The sequence below is a fragment of the Salvia splendens genome, chromosome 7 (genome assembly GCF_004379255.2).
Source record: "Salvia splendens isolate huo1 chromosome 7, SspV2, whole genome shotgun sequence".
NCBI classification, from domain to species: domain Eukaryota; kingdom Viridiplantae; phylum Streptophyta; class Magnoliopsida; order Lamiales; family Lamiaceae; genus Salvia; species Salvia splendens.
The window spans coordinates 29,813,103-29,838,148 of NC_056038.1; the positions used below are offsets into that span (position 1 = coordinate 29,813,103).

Below are 25,046 nucleotides of genomic sequence, written 5' to 3' on the forward strand. Positions count from 1 at the left end.
ATTATTATTTCACGTCAATTTTTTGATGCATTAAAGAGGAGTGATGGGTATATCTATAAAATAAGTAAATAAATAACTGATGCATTAAAGCGGAAGTGATGGCCGATGTGTATCTAAACAAACAATAAACATATTGCATATTATTTGTTGATCTGCCTATTAACATCTCGTTCATTAACAACTCAAATATGCTCATAAAACTTCCACCAGTCTGCCCCATTTCATAACATTACTTGTTTCTTATACACTCAGAATAGTGCTCACCGATCACCACACAAGGTGGTATCAATCTATAAAAAAATAGCCTATTCTAACTACTATTTTCAATTCTGCGAGTAAAAAAAGGCTCTCTCTCTCTCTCTCTATATATATATATATATATATATATTTTACATATATGTATCGGTGCCTCCAGCTGAATGTAATGTAAGCAAAACTTTTTGAGACATTTTATCATGGCTGGCGCATATCATCCTGGAGGGGGCATAAACTATATGTGAATTATGTAAAAGTTAGTTATCACACATCCTGGCCAAAATTCAGGGTGGTGCCTCCAGTAATGTAGACACATCAAAATTACCAACTACTCCTTGACTCAAAAGGCGCATTGCAGCTCCTTGAGAAAATTTCCTTGCGAATGAAAAACATGGAACTGATGTAGAATTGTTACTGCACCACTCTGTCCTGTATTCCGTTTCATAGTATACGTGGTTGATATCCTGAAAATAAACAGGCCATAAATACATAAGAACTTGTATCTGGGACAGCCTGAGATAAATTTTACAAACCTTTATTTTTTTTATTTGTTCTGATCCTGCATCTGCATAGCTAAATGTGAAAGGATGCCAACCACCATTATCCATATTTGTTGTGGATTAGTTCCATACAGTGTAGGTAACTGTTCTTCTTTCTAGTTCAGTTTCAAGATCTTTCATCTACAAACCCAAAATATAAGAGAAGACAAGCAATTGTTGGAGAAAGAGAAGTGATGTAGTTTGACCAGACATGGTTGTGGTGGTATATGCATCATAAGAGTTTTTTGCTTACTGAGAGTAATGTCTGGACATAGTGTTCATCTGGTATACAGTTGTGCTGTTTCTGAAGCTTCTGCATCCAATTCAATATTAGATGGTCAACCAATATATCAATCCAATGATAGAAATTGAAAATGCAGCGTACACTGAAGAGCGTACACTGATTAATCTTGAGCATGTTTGACCATCATATCCTTCAAAGACTCAATCCTAGTAGGTTTTATCATTCAATCCTATTCCTCAAATAAACACTCTCTTATAAAATTTGGTATATTCAAGGTTTATGATTATATTCAAATTGGATCAGGCAGAAAAAAGGTAACTTACAAGATTCTTCCTGCCCTTTCTTGCATCAACTGGTGGACGTCTCTGCAACAAAACACATTTTTTTAAGTTTATCAAATTTAACTATCCAAACAAATATTTACTCACAAAATAAAAGTACCTTACAGAACTTCTTGAAGATGGGAAAAACAATTTCATCATCAACAACTTCTTCTGCATGTCTTCGAATCAAGGTGACCCACTGAAGTAAGATTCATATAGAGCAATATGTTTTGATAACTGTTGAATGAGTTTAGCACCCCTTCATAAGAAGGCTCAATTATCTAACAGATGGATTTTGTGGATATTTTACATTGAGATTTGAGAAAACAAGCACAACATATTTTGATGACTGTTGAATAAGTTTATTCATGCGTGCGGAAAAGGGGGCATCAAATTGGTCAAGGATACTATGATTATCTGGTTTGAGTTAAGAGCAATTAGTTTATCAGACAATGAGGCAAGAGCATTGCTACCATGAAACAAGATATTAACCTGCGATCCTTTCCGCCATTTCTGCTTAGATATAGCTGGTGACATCTGTGGATTGTAGCGAACATCTTTTTTGTCGAGAAAGCTGGAAAAGGAAACTCATATTAGCTATCCTATATAACAAATGCTTTTAAATAGCCCATAGTATTTAAAAAACAAGTAGCCAAGAAGTGAAACCTATTTTAACTTTTATTGACTACCTGTCCACAAAACTTCTCGGAGAACCCATCAGATAGTTGTAAATATAGCTGAAGTTGTACAAAGGGACACAACTGTTTGCAAACATCTTTAGTCAGAAAACGATCAATGTTCAAGTCGCATCTATGCAGAAAACATTAACGGATACACAAATGTATTACGCAATATGGAAAAAAAATTGGCAGAAAATTTATACAGTTATTATAAAAAAAATTGAGATGGAAACAGTAATTATGAAAATAAAAAATTGAGATGGAATCATGGAAACAGTAATTATGAAAATTAGGTACTTATACCCATGAAATGATATCCCGAATTCAATATGATATGATAAATGCAATTTTCTCAGTGTACACTCCAACATTTTCTGATTTTTGTTTCCTATACTTCAATATGTAAAGTTAAGCCCCATATACTTTCATATTTCCCTTTGAGTCCTTGATTTCTCCCCTTTTGTAGCCACAAGAGTGTGAAGGGGTTGATAAAGAAAATTATATCGGGAGATATTTACAACAAAAGCAGATATACAAAATAAAGTACACCAAGCAAGATATACAATGTACCACAAAAATAGTGACAGTACACTCAGAAAAATGTTTTTTCCCTGTTGGAATGGAAGAAGCATAAAAAGCCTAACCAAGATACTTCAACGCCATAAATAATCAGGTGCCATGGCGGACACCACCAAAATCTGCCACAAATCGTAATGGCGATGGCGTTTTTACAAAATACTGCCATGGAAAATACTGTTTAATAACACAGATGCTGTATCATGGCACTCGTACTTGTTCTATGTTTTAGTAACACACAAAGCTATTGATGAAATCCGATTATACTGTAAGGGCACGAATACCTCAATATGACACTCATATATCCAGAGCTTCAATCGACATTGGAATATTACCAGCTTGTCTAATTAAGAGTTTGTTCGTATGCTTAGTTGCTAACTGCACCATATTAGGTCGAACCAAAAGAATTTGCATACAACTTTATTCGACAAAAAACACTGTTCTAGGGCTGTAATGAAGATGACCTGTCTGATAAAAGTATAAATCTTTGATTTGCAAGATCCTGAAGGGCTTCCTCAAAAAGGATTCTCTCAGCTTGAATCATACTTGCTTCTCCCCAGGCTACCTACACCATCATTCTTAATATCAATCTACTGTGGCTAAGGAAAGAAGCATTTCAAACAGCAGCAGGAGGTTATGTGTCCTTCAGGTCACACATTCTATAGTCATCAAGGATACTCAAGACAAACGTTAAACACACAGAATCATAGTGCACGAACTCTATAGAATATGGATTTGGATTTGCAGAATTTCATACACTTGCAATCTATATTTTAAACTTATTTTTCACATACATCCACATACTACATCTCCAAATCGGCTTATCCAAACAATGAATAAAGTGGTGATATTACCTTAATGCTGTTTCTCAGTTGCCGGTCGAAAAAGACTGTCGATCTTGTAGTCGATTCATCAAACACAAAACCCGGCTCAGAATGTATATATATTGAAAATTTTGCCCTACCAACATTCTGCAAAGAGCCAAAGTGCGATTAAAAACTCAAATCATATGGAAATATAATCATCTCCGAGCAAAATTAAAGGCTACAACAAGTTACAACGAGCAAGACCAAATCTCCTCCTACTCCCTATTCTACTTAGATAACCAAAGTCAGAAGTAAAATACCAAAAGAATCGAGAAGCACAAAAAACAACAGATTTTCCCCAGCAAACAAAAATTGCACCAACCTCGAAAAAGCTCTCCCAAAGGAAATCAAGGGGTAAATTTCTCCGAACGAGAAACAAAAACGCGACCTTAGGATTGCCGTTGAACTCATAGGTGAGAGAGCGAGATTTCCGGGGCAGAGCAGCCGTGGACTGAGAATACAGCTGGATTCTGAGAAACGCGAAGACGCAAAGAGCGACGGAAAGTAGGATCACCAGCTTCCATCCGAGACACAACACGTGGCGCATCGACAGCCCCGGCTTAATCGATGCCTGTGCCTTCTTCGTCATCGCCACCGCTCACATACACACAAAAATCGCTGAATCTCAATCCTAATGCTTCCTCTTCTTTCTCCTCCTGTTCTCCAAAATAGAAAAAAACAGTAACTAAATCATCAAGCGAGCAGTGAATTAACGGAAAGAGAGGGTGAAAGAGGAGTACATGTACATTGTAAGTGGAGAGCGCGATCGATGGCGTTAAGCAAGGCAATTTTGTTGAAATAATAAAATAATTGAAGTTTGGTTTGAAACGGAAGGTTTCTGGCGGTGATTCAGTTGGTTGGGAGGTGCGGTGCTTCTTTTGCTAAGTGGAGGGGACAAGTCCAACGACGTCGTGTCACGTTTTCTATTTTTGCTTCCGGACTGTGTTCCAATCACCACATTATACTTTTAATTTGTTATTAATATCTGGATGAATGATTAATTAATTATATAATCATAGAATAAATATATTTTTATATTGTGCATTATTAACAACTGGAGTACTAATAGATTTCCAATCACCTTGACTAGGCAATGCCGGATAAATAAATTATGAAGCAAATAAAATTATTAAACATTAGTATAGAAAAATTATTAAATTATGAAGTAATTTAAAATTAGTGCATTCAGTAGTTTACTTATAACTTCGTAATTGAAAGAGCATCACAAATTCATTTTGTTATTTTTTTCATAGAAAAACTTACTAATTGATATTCAATAGTTGCAAACTTGCAACTCAAACAAGTGAAAGGGTTTTGCTTAAATTTGAATCAAGGATATGTTGTAGTAGTATGATGAGATAAAATAGTGTAGAATAATCAAAATAGAAAAAATGGTAACCCGCCAACAGTGCAAAGTTGGTTAAAATCAATTTTATCTACCAATACCAGAGCCACATGTTATACTGAAATCTCTATATTACAACCACCCCCATTTAAAAAAGAAATTTTCAGAAAGAAAAGGTCATAAAGCCTTTAAAATGAAAAGAAAACTCTCATTTCAATAAAAATATTAACCAATATAACCATACAAACTTTTCGATGATGGAACCTCATTGAAGTTGATGTTAAAGTTGGAATCACTTGTTACAGCTTATATACTCGATGGAACTTGAACTACTCTCTCATTAATTTACAACAGGATCAGTATACCTGCTAAGACAAAGAGCCTTCGTGATCTGGCAGCGATGGTGAGGATCCACCACTAAGTTTGCTGGGAACTGGTGTATTTTTCCGCGACTGTTGTCTTTTCGTGGGTACAATCACGCTGTCATCAAGTTTGGTGTTGAATCCTTCATCTTCATCATCCTCTTCATCTTTGAAAACTGGGTGGATGTATGCATGCTGGAGATAGCCTTTCAAATTCAGGTTAGGTTCTCTTGCTCGTTCGAGTGTGTCTTTCATCATTGCTTCCTGAAACCAAGATGTGTATTGAATTACTATTAATATCTGATATGAATAGAATAATCCATGAATTTAGAAATGCTACAAACCTGTAAAGGAAATTTAACAAAAGCTGGTTGATAACGGCCTTTGCAGTAGAGATGAAAGAAGATTGTCAACACCGGAAGCACAATAAGGACCAGTGGGGCCTCATATATACCTTTCGTACCCATTAATCCCATCAGGACTATCTGCGAGAAGATCAGGGCATAGATAATACGTCCGTGTACGTCTGGCCAGAATGCTGCAGCACTTTCATATTCTTGATTGTACACATTTATGATCTGCACCAAGAAAAGGGAATACAATGTCAGTGGTATCTGTATTGGAAGGTCATCCACACACGAGAGATCCATTGAATGTAATAAGAGAGAGAGAGAGAGAGAGAATGGGGATTATTCTACCTGGTGCCGAAATACCATGTATGCCAGAGCAAAGAAAACCAGTATAAAAGGAAGAAAAATTGGTGTCACCACAGCATAGACAAGACCTAGAAGGAAATATAATTGTATTTGAGGTTCGCCGGTGTTAAAACCAATGCTTCCTGGATCCATCGCCTCATCTCTGTCCTTTTCTGTCTTCACCAGGAAGAAGTTTTTCAGATGGAAGAATATGAGTGGTTTCAGTCTTAAGATTTCTCCAGCAATACCAGCCCATCCATCAACCATTACATAAGTAATAAAGAAAGTTGCTTTCATAGGGATTGCAACACCAAGTGTCACAGGGATTCTGCATTGCACAATAACGTATAAGCGAAATAGATGCAACTCGTATACTGACAGATTCATTAAAGATAGGATACATTTCTGAGTTACGAGATGGGAATATAACCATATCATCCTACCAGGTGATAAGAAGAGAAGCCTATACAAAATGGTTTTAATGTTGTACAAAAAATAACCAAACAAATTACCAATCCACCCATTGATAAATGACTACATATGCAGTAAGAGTTTAACTAACGAATAACAGTATTTTCATTTTCATTATCAAAGGTATAAGAGAAACAAGTCAAGATGGTTTATGTTCAGATAACATACTCTTTTGGTGACTGACGAAGAAAACTATCAAGTTGTGAAAGTGCACTTCCTGCTATTATGCTCACAAGGAAAACATTAACAAAGTTGAATAGATAATATCTAAAGGCAGCTCTCCTCTCCAGAGCTGATATAGACAGAAAGCCCTCAAATTTGGACATCATCATCAATATTGTTGGTAGCACTATAAGAAAAATCTTCAAAGCAAGCCCTGGAAGAACACCTTGGATGAAAGATTTAATAAATTTCCTGCACCACGAATATAGCATTATTATTACTGTGGTAACATATACCACAACTAAAAGTAGCAATATTTGTTTCCAAATTGATCATTCTACACAAGATAAACAACAATACAGCACAGTACAGCCAAACATCTGTATTGCCAAATTGATTATTGGGGATAAGGTACACCTGACTACACTATTCACATAGAACTACTAGAAGCTAAGGCTTTGCAAAAGGATCATTGTGAAAATTGAAATTAGTATGCTACTACTTCTTTTCAAGATCTTGTCGCAATGTGTTCAATTTTCCATACTTTAACCTTTGTCATTATTAAACGCCCTCTAGAATTGACGCTAATATGAGAAGAGTAAGCATAGCTTTCTCTAAACCTCCTAGGACCAACTATTTTGAAACTTCACTTTTTTTGTGCGCGTGCTAAATATCAAGTATTGAAATGGACGGAGGTAGGAATGAAAAGTGCACTACGTGGATCTAAATCCCCAAAAATATCCACAATCTATTCAGCAAATTGGAGCAGTTCCCCCTTCTCTTAGGTTTCACTAGTTCTAAAGTGATTGTTGAAACTTAACCTTCCAAATGTCGGTCACTGACTTGTTCAAAAGATTCAAAAGGTGAAAAAATGGAGTGAGTAAGTAATCTAGGAATAACTCGACATAAGTTTAACAAAAGATGCTAACTACTGCTCATTATATAATCTACTACCTCCATCCACCAAAAATAGACATAGTTTATGATGAACGTAAACAGCTTTAGAAGAAATACTCACTGTTCAACAGTTGGCTCGAGAAAAGGCAACCTCTTCTCAATACTCTCAATATTTGCAAGAGACTGAACGGCAGAAACAGGGATCATGAAGAAGAATGTAAGGAAGAAGAAAGCTACTGCAGCAATAAGCTTCCTAATAGTTATTGAAACATAAGGAATTGCCAGGTTAGCCCAGAATATATCACGTGGCTCTGCAGCCCATTCAGTCAACCACAAAGTTGGGTTTCTGGACTGCTGAGTTTGTGCACACACAGCAGCACCCCACCTAGTTTTGAATGAGACAAAAGCTGCTGGCATGATACACTTCAGATCAGTTTTTACCCTTTCCCGCTCTGCTTCAATCTACATATGAATAATATGATAAAATTATAAGTTTAAGAATCATCAATTTGTATTTTGTAGTGAGCAAGACCTAGCAAGATCAGTTCTCTACTATGTCTATTTACTTTTCCGCTTATATCTATATTTTACTGTTCTACAAGAGAAACAAGTGAAATGCAGTTATAAACAGCCCCACAGTAATAGGATAGAATTGGTTTTTTGGATGGTGGATTTATACGTGGCACGTGCAATACAGATTTTCTTATTTGTTTTGGAAGCTAGAGCTTTAAATGACAGATTGTTTAGTGCTCTAAATAATTATAATAATGTTGCATTTTAAATGCAATAGTCATATAGCAAGGAAGGCTTCTTTCTAGTTACTTTTTTAGTACAATTCTATTGTACTCACTTCTTGGGTCAGTCTCTCTATTTCAGCTGTCTGATAATCAATTCCATCCACTTTATCTCCACAAAGGCCAAGAAAACCAGTCTGCATGTTTGAAATAAGTAAATAGCACTCGTTAACTAGTGACTGAATAATTATACTAAAATGAAGATAAAGTTCCTAACAATTGAAACAGAAATGAGATGACTCAACACAACAAAGAAACAGTACCTTAGCCATAGGTCGTTTCGCTTGATTCCTTGAATATTTTAATTGGTAATAGTCAAGCCAGTTTTCCTTTTTCTTCTTCTCCTCAACCAGTTTTGCAAGTTTATTGGCATTGATTACAACCTGTATGTATTTGAAATCAGACAGATATTTAAACTTTTGTAGTAGACTACACTTATCAACTACTACTATAATATGAGGACATGATATGAAGAGGTCCACTGTACAGGAAGTTCAATAGAAAGTGACCATGTTATGTTGACAAGAAAAGACAAATAGAAATACTCCCTCCGTCCCACAAGAGTAGGCACTCTTTCCTTTTTTAGTCCGTCCCACAAGAGTATGCACTTTATAATTTTGGAAACTCTTCTCTCTCTAATAAGGTGGGTCTCATTCTCCACTAACAATACTTTAAATACTTTTTCTTTCTACCTCTCTCTTACTTTACCAATTGTGCGTTAAAACCCGTGCACAACCAAAAGTGCATATTCTTGTGGGATGGAGGGAGTATGTACTTTTTTTCACGGCAATCTATTTCTTCTATTTTACAGTCCAAGAGTTCAACATAGTCTCAATAGTGGTAAATATCACAGTATCATGAATCTTTTCAGTTTATGAAAGTGAAATCTGATCCATTAATGAACAATAACTGAAGAATTTAAGAAGCGTGCAGGATCACATAAGAAATGTAGAGGGCCTAGAGGCAGGCCATTTGCTTTGCCTCCTGTAGGGCTATATCAAAAATAACAAGTGTAGAGGCATATTCCTACTATTATACAATGAAAATAACTGAAGGAGACTATTAAAAGACGCATCTTATTGCTGCAATCATAAAGAATCTCTTTCAATTATTAAAGTTACAAGTAGTCATAAATGAGATTGAGAACTAATCCTAAAATCATATATGAGACGTCAAAGAGAGAGAGCATAAATAATGAACCTCTTTTCAAATGGAAGGAGAATCATTTTCTGACAGGCATATACTTTGGTAAGAAAAGAACAGTATTCGATCAAATTCACGGAGGGGGAATGGCAGAGGGAGAGGGTTATTCTATGTGACATATCTGAATAAAGAAGACAGCAGACAACAAAAAGTCCCAGCAGAAATCTCAACTATTCTGAAAATATATATACATCTAAATACTAATTTGCAGTAAATCTTAGCAGTAACAAACCTGATGAGTAAGATAGTGATTTGGATGGTTGACCAAAAAAAAGTGCTCCACGCATTCAGACACAGATTCATCAGGATCTGGAGGCACATTTCTGACAAGAACCTGCGTAGAAAAGTTTCACCAAAGTCCAAACTTGAGTGTTCAAACATTGGTAACAATCCATAATCTAAATCATCAATCACCATCTATTACACTAGCGTTTCCACCATGCTGATCAAACATTGGTAACCAAAAGGTACAAAAGGGCACGCAAAGCAATTTTTTTATTTGAACTAGCATTTCACTACATTTATGTTCAACAAGGCCTTACTATCATCACATCATGTTCGTCTTAGTATAGCATTTCTCAACAGCACAAAACAAAAATAACCTGTTTACTGACTCCAATATTAATTTTTGAATAATATCCACGAGCTTATAGGCCTGAGAACTTACTTTTCTTTATAGAATCTTAAAACTTGTCTGAATTTAGTTTTGCAGGCAGCTTTTTACAGTGTGAACAAGATATTATTTCTTACCGTGAATTGATCAGGACGACGCTTTTCTGAAGCAAGAAAGTGTAAGCGCATTGCAGCAATTATTTCATACTCCTTCATCAACGTATAACATGTCCAGAAAGTAAAGACATAGGCCATTACTACATGAGTCCAAAACCTGTGAATAGACATATAAGTGTAATTCACATTTCAATCAGAGTCGTATATTCATGTACAGCAAAAACCACACATTAACTATTGCACATGAAAATTTATAATTAGAAGGCGTCTAGATCAAGAACAATATCATGTGTACATCGAAGAAGACCATAAACTGGAGGTGTGCATTTCCAAGAAGAAAATCTCTTGCATGTGTAAAAGATCTCCATTGCAGTTGAGTTAATTAGATTTATTCAATTATCAAATTGATGACAATGGCCTGCAAATCATCTGAGATTAATGAGGAAATATTGTTTTCCTGTTAACCATCAGCAACAAAAAAATGCTCTGAGAAAGTTTGTCTCCACCTCACAACTAGGTTAGAACCTCTTATGGCTCGATAAAAGGCTATTGCAAACACTAGAACAAACACCGATACATAGCCAACATAGAAAAACAGCTTATATACAAATGTAACCCAACTCTTGAATTTGTCAAAAAAATAGGTGGTGTTTTCACAAGTTTATCTCATTAAGAATAAATTAGATGTCTGGAACTCTGAAATAGCAAGTAACAAATTGATGATGGTTTGAATTAACTTCTGACCTAGGTGATCCATGCGGAACATTTGAAATAGAGAGCTTGTCAATATTACTAAATGTTATCTTTTCATCTCCTTGAGATAATACTGCCAAGGTGTTGTTCGTCCAGTTGACAGGCACAAGGATGGCCCACGAAAGCAACGTCACTGGAACAAAGATCTTTAGTCTGCATATACAAAATTGCAGAATCAGTTCCACAATTTCCCCTTATTTGGCAGCTTTGAACATTATATGATAAAGCATACAACAGCAAGTCAAGGAAATATAGTGTGCAATTATACCCAAGCAAGTAAATCCGCAGATAGGCAGCTGAATCTAGCCCTGCATGATCAATAAGCTCCGGCTCAGGCATCTTCAGTGCCTCTGGTACCCAATTCAGAAATCTAATGTAAGATCTCCAGTCTAAATTGACAATTTTGTTAACGAATGTGCCTGAGTGACTGGGACTACTTCTCAATCCTTTGAGGTACCATTTCGGAAAATATACTCGATCATTAAATGGCTGAAGCCGCAGGAAGGCAAATGCTATAAGAAAAATCAAGGCACTGAGAATATTAAATGCTGCCGCAACCCCTATATCTCCAAATGTCGCCATGTCTTGCCTCTAGCTAATTGCCTAAACCTCCTGTTTCCAAACCAGAATATGTCAATTTCACGTAAACCATCTATAACATGCCACATAATGCAGTCAATTCTGCTATGGATATGTAAAACATTTCTACAATTCAAACATAAAGTTCAGGGTTGTACAATCAGATACACATTCCTGAATCGTGTATAGTTATAGAATGGGAGAAAAAAGTTGACTAAAATTAATTTAAGACAGGCTGTTGGCAAAATTACCCCAAACGACAAATATCTTGTAAATCCATAGGCACAACTTAAAGCTGATAATAGTCCCAGCTGTTAAACATGATTTTCAAATAATACAAAGAAATATATATCCTATAACTTCCATAAGCAATTTACTGAGTCCTCAACATCAAAATCATGTTTGGCACCAGTGTGCAAAGCAGAGGAATTTTACATATTACCTAAACCTAACCACTAACAGGAATTCAAAAACAGAACATCTTCAGCCGAATTCGTCAAATCAAATTGCATCAGAGACAAGAAAATAAACACTAGAAACAAACGAGAAAAGTTATTTAAAAAGGAAGAAAACATACTTATGATTTATTAGCTCCAAAAACCATGAAGAAAAGCCAAAAGAAATCAGCTCAGAAGGTGGAGAGTTGCGGATCGGGGAGTGAATAGAATTGATTCGAAGTTGAACAAAAGGTAAAGAACATCCACCGCAATCTCCTCCGTGAAGATATGTATTACAGTAAACCGCAAGACAAGCGCCTATACATACACAATACACACACCTACGGAATGAGAGAGAGAGAGAGAGAGAGAGAGAGAGAGAGAGAGAGAGAGAGAGAGAGTAGTTGTGTGTGTGTCAAAAGGAGTCGAGCGACAATGGAGATTCTTCTTCTGATTTGGAGTGGGATTTGTTGGCTACTGCGACTTTTTTTCTCTCATTGATTTTTTTTTTTGAATCCTACTGTGTTATGTTTGCCTGATTGCTACGTTTTAAGTTTCCCCATTTGCTATAATGAGTTAATTGCTGCTTAAATTAATTTCTTTCATAATTAATTGTATAGTTTAGGTGAAGTGTCGGCTAGTCGCATTAGTGCTGTTCGGCAACGGCTATTTTCTTTCCCAGCGGATATGGCCTTGTGTAAGCTATAGGTATATTTTTTTGAAGGTTATACTTACTTAGTATTACTATTTAACCTGTTTTTGAGGTTTTACTTAAAATATGTCCAAATACTCCAATCATGTTTTATGCACGCATAGAGGATGTCAGAAAATATAGTTATGGATACTACTCCATCAAATTGGAATATGATTATTGATGGGGTACGTACTAAACAAGCCCAATAGCAGTGACGGCCCATCAGCCCAAAGCCCAAGGAAGAGTATCAGTTCGGCATTACCAAAGAGTTCGGCCTTAGCCTACAGCTCGGTAAAAGCCGACCAATCAAGCTCTACTCTCAGATCGGCAAAAGCTGCTCGGCAATAGTTCAGCAGTTCGGTCTCAGTATTCGACCGAACTGGGAGATAGTGGACTCATGCAGAACCTCCACGACCTCCACTACACGATCTATTTAGTGGTGTCAACTCATGCAGGATCTCATGCAGGATAGCGGACCAAACAAAGAGATAGTGGACCCATGCAGGATCTCATGACCTCCACGACATCCACGACCTAGTTAGTGGTGATGCAAGCCACGATCTTAGTTCAATGTATAAATAGAACTTAGATCAGATAGACTAGAAAAAGAAAAAAACTCTCTAGACATCAAATATCATATAGCAAGTCTGTATTTGTAAGCTGTAAACCAGATCAAGCAATACAATCTTGCCCTCCTTTCTTCCCGTGGACGTAGATTTACCTCAGTAAATCGAACCACGTAATTCCTTGTGTCGTGATCTATATTCTTTTTTTACCCGCATTTATTACTATCAAAAATTCGTCCAACCAATTATCTTTGTGCGGAATTCAAATGGGAATTTATTCACATGAGCTTGTCCTTATTTACATGAGATGATAATAATTTTTATTATTTCAATCATTTGTGACAGATAGGAAGTATTGGGTTGAAATTCTATCAAATTGGGTTTGGCATCTCAGATATTCGTCCCTCGAAGTGGAAAAATACTTTGTCTAGATTCTAAAGTTTATGTAAGGCGACTACTTATATAGGAGGAGTATATTTCACAGACTAGCACATTAATGTCAATTTTGTTGGTCCAAGGGGGTGGGGTTATCTACCTATATATGCCAATATGCAACTTTTTGCCTACACCAAGCGCCACGCATGCTTCTAAGTACTAGTACAAGTTTTTCAACTAATACAATTAATTTTGAATTACAGTTTCTATACATGAAGTGAGTCTTTTCTGTGTGTTGAAAAGTTGTTTTGAAACTGGTAGGGCTCTTAATTAATTTATAATAATTGGTTTTCAATTTATATGATTTTGACTAATTGGTTTTTATATATACTCCGTATTTTATTCTATATGAATTAATATATCATTAGATATTATCGTAATTCGTACATCATGGATTTATGCAACATTTTTCTCAAAAATAAGTTTTGGTAATTGAGAAATGATGTGCTAAAGTTATGTGCGTAGAGACATAATAATAATGTTGGTTCTCTAAACTCCATCAAGCTCGTCGATGTTTAATGTATTTGGATGATTCTACTCAGTGGCGGAGCCAGAGATTTCATAATGGGGGTCCAAAATTAAACTTTAAAAAAAATTACATAAATTAAATTATAAGGTTCAAAATGTAAAAGTCAAATGCAATCACATCATAACATTTGTCTTCTATTCTTCATCTTCTTAAACCGCTGCATAATAGTTTCATTGGTAACTTTAACAAACACATCCTTTTCGATGTAAGAAACTAAGCAATCATTCAATAGTTGGTCTCCCATGCTATTACGTAGAGAAGTCTTGATGATCTTCATTGCTGAAAAGGCTCTTTCTACTGATGCAGTGGCAACTGGTAAGATCAATGACAACTTAACTAATGAATAAACCATTGGAAAAACTTCATGTTTCCTTGTAGAAACCATCTTTTGAGCAAGACCACTGATTCCTGATATTTGTGAAAACTTTTCATCTATGCGCACATCGAAAATAAAGTTCTCAAGTTGACTTTTAAGCTCGGACAAAGCAACTTCAGAAAATTCAGAAGGATAATACCGTGCAAGACGAAGCAGCTTCTCCAAATCAAATGCAGAAAATAAATCCCTAGGATCAAAACATGACATGCATAAAACTAAGTCTGTGTTGACTTCATCAAAACGTTGATTCAACTCTTGAGCTTGCAAGTCAATAACAGAACAAAAGAGCTCAACTCGATAATAGTGGAGATTCTTCATTTTCTCAACTCTACGTCTTCCTTTTTTTCGAGCTACAAACTCATCTTCCATGTCAAGCACATCCAATTCATATTTGCTACAAAACTTAGAAACATCAGCAAGCAATACATCCCAATCTTTTTCCCTCATTATTTGCAGACGTGATTTTGCTACCTTGACAAGATTCATCGCATTAACAATGTCTTGATCTTTCTTTTGTAGCACTTGGGAGAGTTCATGTGTGATTCCCAAGATTTGCTACATAAGATGTAACACAAAGACAAACTCAAAACTATTTATAATTTCTAGCACATCATCAGCTTCAGCCCTTATTGAATCGTCATGACCATTCTCCCCAACATACTCAAGAACATCAACAATAGAAGAATATAAATGTATCAAGTTGACAAGAGTACCGTAATGTGAACTCCAACGAGTATCTCCAGGTCGCTTCAATGACATTTCTTGATTTAGTCCTCTTCCTGTGCTTATTTCATCACTTGCAATCTCTTTAATAATATTCTCTCTCTGTTTCTCCCGAAGTATATCTCTGCGCTTACAAGAACCTCCAACAGTATTACACAAACGAGAGATAGAATTATAAAAAGATCTGACAATTTTATGTTTTTTAGCAACAGCAACAATCGTGAGCTGAAGCTGATGAGCAAAGCAATGTACATAATAAGCACTGGAATTTCTCTTGAGTATCAAACTCTTCAACCCATTGAATTCTCCTCTCATGTTGCTTGCGCCATCATATCCTTGACCTCTCAAACTAGATATACTTAAATCATAAGTAGATAACAAATAATCAAGTGCTTTCTCAAGTGAGGTTGCAGTTGTATCACTAACATGAACAACACCAAGAAAACGTTCTATAACACATCCATTCTTGTCCACATATCGCACCACAACACCCATTTGCTCTTTGACAGATATATCTCGACACTCATCAACTAATATGGAGAAAAATTCACTTCTCATATCATGTACAATAGCTTTCGTTGTCTCAAATAAAGAATTGGAGTTATAAAATTCCAACTACAGAACCACCGTAGTCCGTAGCCATTGAATTACATAAGCTATCTTCTTTCTCCCCCTTTGAATTATTATTGCAGCCAAACAAAAAAACAACCTATGTAGAAAAATTAATTGAATTATATTTGAGTTTTGAATATACCTAGTTCTAGTTTACCAGATTTCAGACTTGGAACGGCAGAATGAATACGCTAAATTCAGACTTGGATTGGAACGGCAGAATTAATACGCTAAATTAAGAGGCACGATTCATATATATTTTGCTGAAACCTATCTCTAATATTATATTTATTATAAATTATAATTATTGTGAAATTACTAAAATACCCCTAAGTTTTTTAAGAATTAGTAGGGGGACCATGGGCCCCCCTGGCCCCACCCTCCCTCCGCCCCTGATTCTACTTATTAGAAGAATGTCATTTTTATCTTTGGGATGATACGTCAATCAGTGAGCATTATTAAGTGGAGTGTATTTCGTCTTGTGGTTAGAGGGATCCCCTATATTCACCTTTTACCATAAGATAATTCGATGTATTTTCATTTCGTTGTTTTATCCAGTTGTTCATTTTTTTTATTCCATTCTATGGTAATGGCAAGAGTGTTAGGTTGTATATACAAAAATATATTTATATTGCTTGTATTTGTAAAATCTTATTTTTTTCACAATTTTATGATAACAAAATTTATTAAGAAATTACTACTCTCTCTGTTCCATAGTAGTATAGTTACTTCTTTTTGACACGGAGATTAAGAAATGAATATTAAATATATTAAGTGAAAAGATAATAAAGTAGGAAAGAGAGAAAAGTAGATGGAATAAAATAAGTGAGGGAAAAATGTTAATTTTTGCTAAATAGGGAAATGCCTCTATTTTGATGGAACTTCATGAAATGGAAAAATTGTTACTTTTAGGATCTCCTTTTATCTGATTTGTTGTTCGTTTAATTGCATTCTAGATTAGATTTAATTTCGTGATATACTTATAAATTTTCGAAAATCATCTTATGAGATCTTCGGGAATGAGGATTTTCGATATATCCGTGATAGAGAGTTCACTCTAACGGCTTAGAGAACTATAGCAAGTATTTATTCAATCTACATCATCACAGAGTATAACGATGCATCTCCCAGATTGAATGTGCTATTTCAATGCCCTTAATCACACCATTTTCTATGGAACTGCTCTGAATCATTAATCTTAAAATTGTCATGAGCTAAACACACTTAACTTATGAGATGAATGCCAGAATATAAAATGCATCTTATAGTCGAATTACATTAATATTTTTGGTGAAGTTTAATTTATGATCAAGTGAATTTCATTCTCTACTAATAATATTTTAACAATTTTTTTTACTTCTCTCCTACTTTATCAAATTTTATATTGGAATTTATGTATTCTGTTACCCAAATAATCTCTCCTATTTTATCAATTTTTATACTAAAATTAGTGTATTCTATTACCAAAACTATTAATATTGGACTGATCTAGAATAAAATATGGTATATGTGAATCATGTTGTTATTAAGTGTAGAGCATAAAGATGCAACATGCATGCAACGTGTGTATTACTTATCTTTAATTTGTATGTATATTTAATTTTCCTATTTGGATAACTCATAAAACTTCTGATAGCTAGTACTCCTATTTAATATACTAATACTAACATAATATGTCAGCATATAAGTTTGTTTTCTGGTGCTCTGATCGAATTGAAACAACCAGTTAAAAGAATCTATTTCTCCTGACTAATTAAATTTTAAACAATGAATAAACAGAATTGTTTGTTCCAATTTCTGGATTAGTAGAAAACAAAGACAACTTAGCTGGCGGCAGGCATGAAGACCGTTTCAGACAAACATAAATTCAACCGGAGCTTTTGGACTCATCTTTTACCCATTCTTTAAAGCTAGTTAATATACATTTGAATTGCAATTTTGAATCGGCAATGAAAGCTCACTAAAACTTATTAATGCAAATGTCGGATAATAAATTACAACTTGACTAATATTTTTCTTTTTCTTCTTTGATGGACAGATTTTGGAGAAGTCATTATTATCCCTTAAAAAGTGTTATGTGCAATCTTCTCCTGAAAGGCATCTTAATTTCAGTGTTTTCTTTGAATTTTCTATTGTTTGCGCTTTGCATCTTAAATCAAGAGATATAGATTTCTTTTCCCTTACTCTTTTCTTAAATTTACTTTCCTTCGTTGCTTAACACCCACAATTAACATTTGAATCATGACATGACAGGTCAGAAAATAATCTACCAAATTATTAATTACCCTACTCATTACAAAAAATGCATACTACCTACCAAATCCAACATATATAAAATTTTCAAATATTGTTATTACAAACATACATTTATACTTTAGTTTGAACTGTCGTATGTAGGGGCGTCAATAATTGACCTATATTATAATTAGTCTAAAAACGTAATAGTAGGATAAATAATAGCAGAACCCGACACATAAATCGGCCCCCACAATGAGAACTTTTATTTTCTTGTTTTTTTTTTGGAATTATTAATGAAACTTTATTGCAAAATATTATGCTAGTGGGACGGACAACAGATAAAGCCAAAGTGAATTAGTTTATCTGTTTATGTGGCATAATTGTGAATTATGATGAATGTGGCAATAGGATGAAAGTTGGTGATTGTGGTGGCAAACCACTCAGAGAAGGGCTAAGTCTCACTTAATTATTGATAAGGTTGAGCGCATGCATTTCCTTTTCAATATCAAAGATCATTTAGTTGTGGGCCTCAATAAATTCATACAAGCTGTAGCCGTTTGGTTGAGATAAGAGATTCTTGTGATTTACACGTTGTGAGATAATTCTGAAATTAATTACTACTCTATAAATAATTTTATGTAGGTCAAAGTATTTTATTTTGGCCTATTTCTCGCATGTGAAATTGATTTTATTTGATTCAACTTATTGTTTACACTTTTGTTTTCACAATTTTGTTGAATATACTGTTAGTTGTTATTCTTGTGAAAATATTAGTACTACTTCTTTTATGATGATTTGAAAAATTAAAAAAGGCACAAAAATAGACACGAAACTTAATAAAATAAAACAGTTAAATACAAAAATATAATTAGAGAATTTGAAGAAAACAAAATATTTTAAAACAAGGGGAAAATTAAGAAAGTTTGAATATAGGAATTTTCAAAAAATAAAGACTACCGAAAATATAGTAAGGGGAAAATTATGGAATAATATACTTTCATAATAATCAGTTTAAATAAAATCGATTAAGTTTACAATCCTTAGCCCGTGAAGGGCTATGACAATATCAATTTTAATACAGACAAACCCACCACGTTTCAACGGCTAATCCTGCCGTGTTCTTTCATTAGTCTAAAACATTATATCCACAGCTGATCCCTCACCAGATGCTTAGTCATATACAGTTTAATTTACAAAATACTCTCTATTTATCAAAAAATCACCCATGGTTCTTGTAGTACTATTATTTTAATAAAGTCATTCGAATCACACTAGGCCACTACCAGTGGCGGATCCAGGACCCGAAAATGGCGGGGGCGGAACTTATATTTAAATATTAAATATTTAATTTAATGTATTATTTTTAATAATAAAATAAATAAATATTATATTAATATTTAAGTAGCACTAGCTTCATTAATAAAATATAAACATGCTTAAGCTTGCAAATATGTATTATTCATTTTAAAATAAAAAAATATATAAATATAAACATGCTTTAGCTTGCAAATATGTATTATTCATTTTAAAATATAAAATTATTGTAAATATATGTACATTTTAAATCACTGTAAATATTATATACAAAAGTGATATAAGTAGAGCACTAAATATTTATATTTCAAAAATATTTAAAATGTTTATTTTGTTACATAGAGAATAATTAAGATGCATGGATCAAATTATAAGTACTTTAGGATAAAAAAGACTTTAACACAAGATTAAAAATGATTTTAACTAAAGAATAAATATAATAACATAATATATGCAACTTAGCAAAAGTTTAGATTACATAAAGTATTTAAAGGTATTATTTTGATAATAAGAAGAAATATGAATGGATAAAATAAAAGATGAAAAATGAAAAAATATGTTTTTGTTGAGGATTGAAACATAGACATCTTAGTTAAAAATCCAACCACCAAACCATTGGACTACTACATTTTATATGACATTTATTGAAAACAAAAATATTTCTACATTCTACGGAGGGGGCGGATATGCTATTTTCGGCTTGATTCAATGAAAAATTTAGGCTCTCCGGACGGTCGGGTAGGGGCGACCGCCCCCACCTGCCCCCTGGATCCGCCACTGGCCACTACGGTCATCCCTTTAGCAGGAAAAACGAATACGACATGACATGCATATGAAACAAATTGCTCCTATATTTCACAATGGGAAATTCCTAAATTGGCGACTTTACAAGCAAAATATCTGATTCTAAGAAAAATAAATTGATTACATTCCTTACACACAAAAGATAATGCAGTGGGTCACTCGACCAGCCGAAGATATTTCTGATAGATATTTTATTTCATGAGCTATTGCTAATTGCAAAGTGTACGATAGAGTGACATCCCCTCACTTGCATCACAATAATAATACAAATACAAATACAAATTCAAATTCAATAAAAAAAATTAAATAAAATTAAAAATAAAATAAAAATCATAGTAGCTGCTGCATCACAGATCGAAAAATCGAATCTAGCCCCAAACCGGAAAGATGGCATCCCACACAATTCCACCGTCGCCGTCCGTTTTCCCGCCAAAACCCCACGGCGGCGCAAGCAGGCCTCCTCTTTCCCTTCGGCCATGGTGGACCCCAACTACTCCCTCCGCCTCCACAACTCTCCAATGTCACAAGATGTACGTCCCAGGTCGGTGAATATTCATCAATCTCCGATGAAATTGTGTTTCAATTTCGTATTTTAAATTCTTAGTATGCGCGCCCTAGGGTTCGGGGAAGCCTCGCCGGAAGCTAAAGCAGCAAAACACCTTCACGACTTCTTCACCTACGTCGCCGTTAGAATTGTGATTGCGCAGCTTGAGGTTTTCTCCATCTCTCCCTCTCTCTATATATGGAGTATTATATACATATATTGTAGTAGTTGGATTTGGGCGAGATATATATTGACATTATTAAATCGGTCGACGGCACAGAGCTATAACGAAGAGGCGTATGCAGATATGATGAAATTCATGGAAAATCACTCGGTCGACGACGGGGACAAGTTTTGTGCTGATTTGATGCGGGAATCGTCAAATCACAAAGCTCTAGGTACAATTATCTATCGTTAATTAATTATTAGTACTCCTCCAAATCCAATTCATCAATCTACCCTGTTAGTTTAACTTTGATGACGTCTGTTTGTTTCTACCTTGCAGCTTTGCGCATATTAGAGGTCAGGTCACTCACAAATCTCAAACTTAATTGAGATTATAGTTTTCTGTGATTTTGTCAACTAATTGTGATTGCGGGCTGTGTTTGTAAAGGTTCGATCTGCGTATTGCAAAACTGATTTCGAATGGGACAATTTACAACGATTGTCACAAAAGGTTAACAAAAAATGCTTAATTAGCTAATAGTACTATTTTCCCCCTAAAATAGCAAATCTGATTGTATGTGGGTGCAGATGGTGGAAGATCGTAATACAAAAGTGATGAGGGACTATTTATCGGAGACGACAATGAAAAGTGAGAACTAAGGGAGATCCCATTGGACACAATGTTTGTATATTTTATGTGTTTGTTTCTCTGTGATGTGCTTCAATGTGTGAATGGGAACCAATTAGGCTGCTGCTTAGTCAATTCTATTCGGATTATGGAATACAGATTTAATAGTTGAAAACATGAAAATATTAAGTTCTACAATATGCGCATGACATGACTTGTATAATCGTGATGAAAAATGTAACATAATAATTGTTCTTCAAGTTGCCAATTTGACCTTCTCGTGTAGAATAAAGAATGTATGTTAAGTATAATTAATTACTGAAATGAAAGATTAGTTCAAAACAAATGGAGATGCTTCATGAGGAGCATGTGTGTTAAGATTGGATAATTTATTGGCATCCTCTGGAACTTATCATATGAAATACAAAAGGCCTAAATGGATAAGATAGAGAAGCCAATTTAGTTTGCTTGTTTGAGCCCAAATAACCTTTGTATGAACACTTGAAAAAATTATTCACAGTAAAAATGCTACACCCAAATCGTCCAACTCCAGGAATGCCATTGCTCACTCATTAAATTATAAGGTTTCAAATGCATTAGATCTTGCCAGACAGAGAGTCTTAGAGATAGCATGTGGCTGCAATTAATACACAATTTCTGAAAAACAAGCTTCGTGATTAGAAAAAAAAAGAAATTAATTTTGTTGATAATACTCGATCGAGCAATAATAATGATGAAATTAATCTTGTTGACAATTTTTTGAGGGAGTTGATTATAATATTTTGGCATCACAAAGTTTCAGCTAGAAAAATTAGTTTTCTTTTTTTTTTTATGATGAAAATCATCGTATTGATAGGCTGGATGATCGATATACGACCATCAAAGCTGCCCATTGGAACAACCTAAAAACCATAGTCTGATATATTATGTTCTCTCTCTCATCTATATTTCGTTTTAAAATTTGATTCATTTAATTATTAATTATAAATATATTTCTATTATGATTTGCATAGTAGTAGTACTCCCTCCATTTCTTTGTAGCTGAGATCTTTATTTTTTCATCTATTTTTAAAAATTAATTAATAAATAGTTAAAATAGAGAGAGTAAAATAAAAGAGAAAATACGCTTGCTTTACTCTTCTCTACATTAATCTCTATCATCTTTAATTATTTATTATTAATTTTTTTAAAACAAGTGCTCAAAAGAAATATCTTTATTATAAGATAGGGGGGGAATGTTTTACTTTAAAAGAAATATTTGGGTGCTCGGAATTTGGTTCCATCTCTCGGATATTGTAATGCAACAAGAAAATAGGAATGTACACAAAATAAATGAGATTTATGAAAAAAAAAGTTGTTATACTAAAATGTTTGTAAAATTGGAAGAGGGTGTCCCCTACTTTAGGCTGCGAACCGGACATGAGGAAGGCAAACTTTAATAATGCCGGCCACCTTTGTTAATTTTTTCCGAACAATAGTTTCGATCATTACCATAAAAAGCATGCAAATCAATGTCTTTTTTCTCTGCAGTCTAGTGTTTCATTTTTAGTTAAGTTCGAGAACATGAATCATATGAAATAAAACATAAAGTAGTGATTGATTTCCTAAGAGTGTCCACAATGGTGGCCCTTGGGGCCACCAAAGTTTGCCCGGCCACCAAATGTGGCTCTCCTGGGCTCTCCACAATGGTAAATAACAAGGGCCACGAAATGTGGCCCGCTCCAAAATAAAAATTAATTTGTTTGCTTTTTTTAATGATATTTTGTAATTTAACTACAATAAATTTTATTAGACTATAATATATGATATTTATAATTTTAATTAAAAAATATTTCACAACCTAACCAAAAAAAAGTTTAACAAGAAGTTGAATTAAAATAGATTGGAAAGAGTGGTGTTTGAATTGGGGTAGAAAATAGAGAAAAAAATGGTCTGTATTTATAAAAAAAGAAGCAAAAAAAAAATCGGTGGCTGGGCCACGAAATGCGGCCCGCTGCAGTGGTGGGCCGCGAAACACACGGCTGAGCCGCGTGAAGGCCGCGGCTCCCTCTCGGCTCTCGGCTCCCAGCCACTGATCGTGGCTCTCTGCAGTGGGGGCCGCGCACCCGAGCCACGGGCCGCGGCTCTCCCACTGTGGATACTCTAAGAGCATCCGCAATGGCGGACTTCGACGCGGAATTCCCACGGATTTGGCGGAATTCCGTGGCAGACGTCCGCCATTAGGCCACACACGCGCGGATACGGAATTCGCATGAGGACGTCGCAGGTCCGCGCCCTTCCGCGGAATTCCGTCCCGACGTCCGCCATTATTAATTATGTATTTTTTTAATGAAGTATGTTTTTTAAAAATAAAGTGTATTCGTTTTCTCCGTATTCGCATCGAAATTTTAATTCCGTAAATTATTTACTCCCGGAAATTGGTTAATTTGTGAATTTGTGAATTTTTTTAATGTGGGAATTCCGTCGGGAATTCCGCAGGGTAATTCTGTCACTGTGCAGTGGGAAGTCCTTATGACGTGACAGAGCAGTGGGAAGTCCTTATGACGTGGCAGTGGGAATTCCGCGGGGAATTCCGCCGGGACATCCACACCACTGCGGATGCCCTAAGTCGATTGCCACTAGCTTAAGTCGATCACTAGCTTGATTTTCACCTGATTGACAAGATCGAAGTTAAAATGATCAAATAAGATCATAAATTAACCCAAGAAATTTTGGCCTATTAGTGTGTGTTTACGACCTTCTCAGTTCTTATATCATGTATGATGCTGATCCAATCTTTGCTAGGCATTTGTACACTAAATTAAATTGGCTAAAATTCCTTTTTAATTTCTAATTTTCTAGTCTATCTCGACTGATATAATCTATGACACATTAAACTTTTGAAAATTGTCATTGATGCAATTTATGCTTTGGTTAAATTAATTATCATAATGAGTTTTGTGTATGGTAGAGTAGATAATGTCATCGATTTCTGTTGCCCGTCCATTTGCTGTTTTGTTATATTTCATTTACTTTTTCTACAGAGTACTTATTTTTCTTGTTTAGATGTTAATTTCGTAATTTTTTGTTACTAATTTTGTTATAAACTGCTTTTTATACCGCTACTCTATTGTTCATTAATTTTGTTTACTCTTGAGCATTTTTTATACTTCCCATTTCATAAAAGATGTTATACTTTTGGAATTACACAGGATTTTAGAATGTTTTATTTTGTATGTTAATTAAGTGAAAAGAGAAAATATAGCTTTTATATTAATGTGAAAGAATTTTTTTTTAAAAATAAAAATGTTACATCTTTAGTGGAAATTAAAAAGAAAAGTGAGACATTATTTATGGGACGGAAGGAGTATTTAAAAATCTATTTACAAAGGAGATTATATATCTCCTGAATGTAGTACTATTATTTCTTCGATTTTTTTAAAGAAAGTATTTTGAACTGTTAATTGCATGTAATATGTTGGCATATAGGTCTACTAATACTTGGGTAGTATTATTGCACAAATAACAA

General features: G+C 34.6%; 3 protein-coding genes and 1 pseudogene across 5 annotated transcripts; 1 reads left to right on the forward strand and 3 right to left on the reverse strand.

The window, feature by feature from the left end:
• Positions 1 to 174: 174 nt before the first annotated feature.
• On the reverse strand, positions 175 to 4,438 carry LOC121742311 (annotated as a pseudogene).
• Positions 4,439 to 5,015: 577 nt separating this feature from the next.
• Positions 5,016 to 12,445, reverse strand: LOC121741483 (calcium permeable stress-gated cation channel 1-like). Its single transcript, XM_042134249.1, has 12 exons — positions 12,051 to 12,445; positions 11,163 to 11,506; positions 10,886 to 11,047; positions 10,163 to 10,298; positions 9,645 to 9,746; positions 8,473 to 8,592; positions 8,266 to 8,346; positions 7,537 to 7,877; positions 6,525 to 6,770; positions 5,889 to 6,213; positions 5,535 to 5,768; positions 5,016 to 5,454 (listed from the first exon to the last, which is right to left on the reverse strand). The coding sequence occupies exons 2-12, from the start codon at positions 11,474 to 11,476 to the stop codon at positions 5,197 to 5,199; spliced, it is 2,319 nt and encodes a 772-aa protein (XP_041990183.1). The 5' UTR covers positions 11,477 to 11,506; positions 12,051 to 12,445; the 3' UTR covers positions 5,016 to 5,196.
• Positions 12,446 to 14,428: 1,983 nt separating this feature from the next.
• Positions 14,429 to 15,728, reverse strand: LOC121810700 (zinc finger MYM-type protein 1-like). Its single transcript, XM_042211448.1, has 3 exons — positions 15,120 to 15,728; positions 14,517 to 15,065; positions 14,429 to 14,446 (listed from the first exon to the last, which is right to left on the reverse strand). The coding sequence occupies exons 1-3, from the start codon at positions 15,726 to 15,728 to the stop codon at positions 14,429 to 14,431; spliced, it is 1,176 nt and encodes a 391-aa protein (XP_042067382.1).
• A 4,680-nt stretch (positions 15,729 to 20,408) lies between these two features.
• On the forward strand, positions 20,409 to 21,736 carry LOC121811076 (chaperonin-like RBCX protein 1, chloroplastic). 3 transcript variants are annotated; one of them, XM_042211855.1, is made up of 6 exons: positions 20,409 to 20,731; positions 20,806 to 20,914; positions 21,026 to 21,143; positions 21,251 to 21,272; positions 21,359 to 21,421; positions 21,499 to 21,623. In XM_042211855.1, the coding sequence occupies exons 1-6, from the start codon at positions 20,589 to 20,591 to the stop codon at positions 21,524 to 21,526; spliced, it is 483 nt and encodes a 160-aa protein (XP_042067789.1). In that variant the 5' UTR covers positions 20,409 to 20,588; the 3' UTR covers positions 21,527 to 21,623. The 3 variants fall into 3 exon arrangements, with proteins under 3 accessions (XP_042067789.1, XP_042067787.1, XP_042067788.1); XM_042211853.1 differs by having other exon boundaries at positions 20,421 to 20,731; positions 21,251 to 21,267; positions 21,499 to 21,736; XM_042211854.1 differs by having other exon boundaries at positions 20,431 to 20,742; positions 20,820 to 20,914; positions 21,251 to 21,267; positions 21,499 to 21,736.
• The last annotated feature ends 3,310 nt before the right edge of the window (positions 21,737 to 25,046 follow it).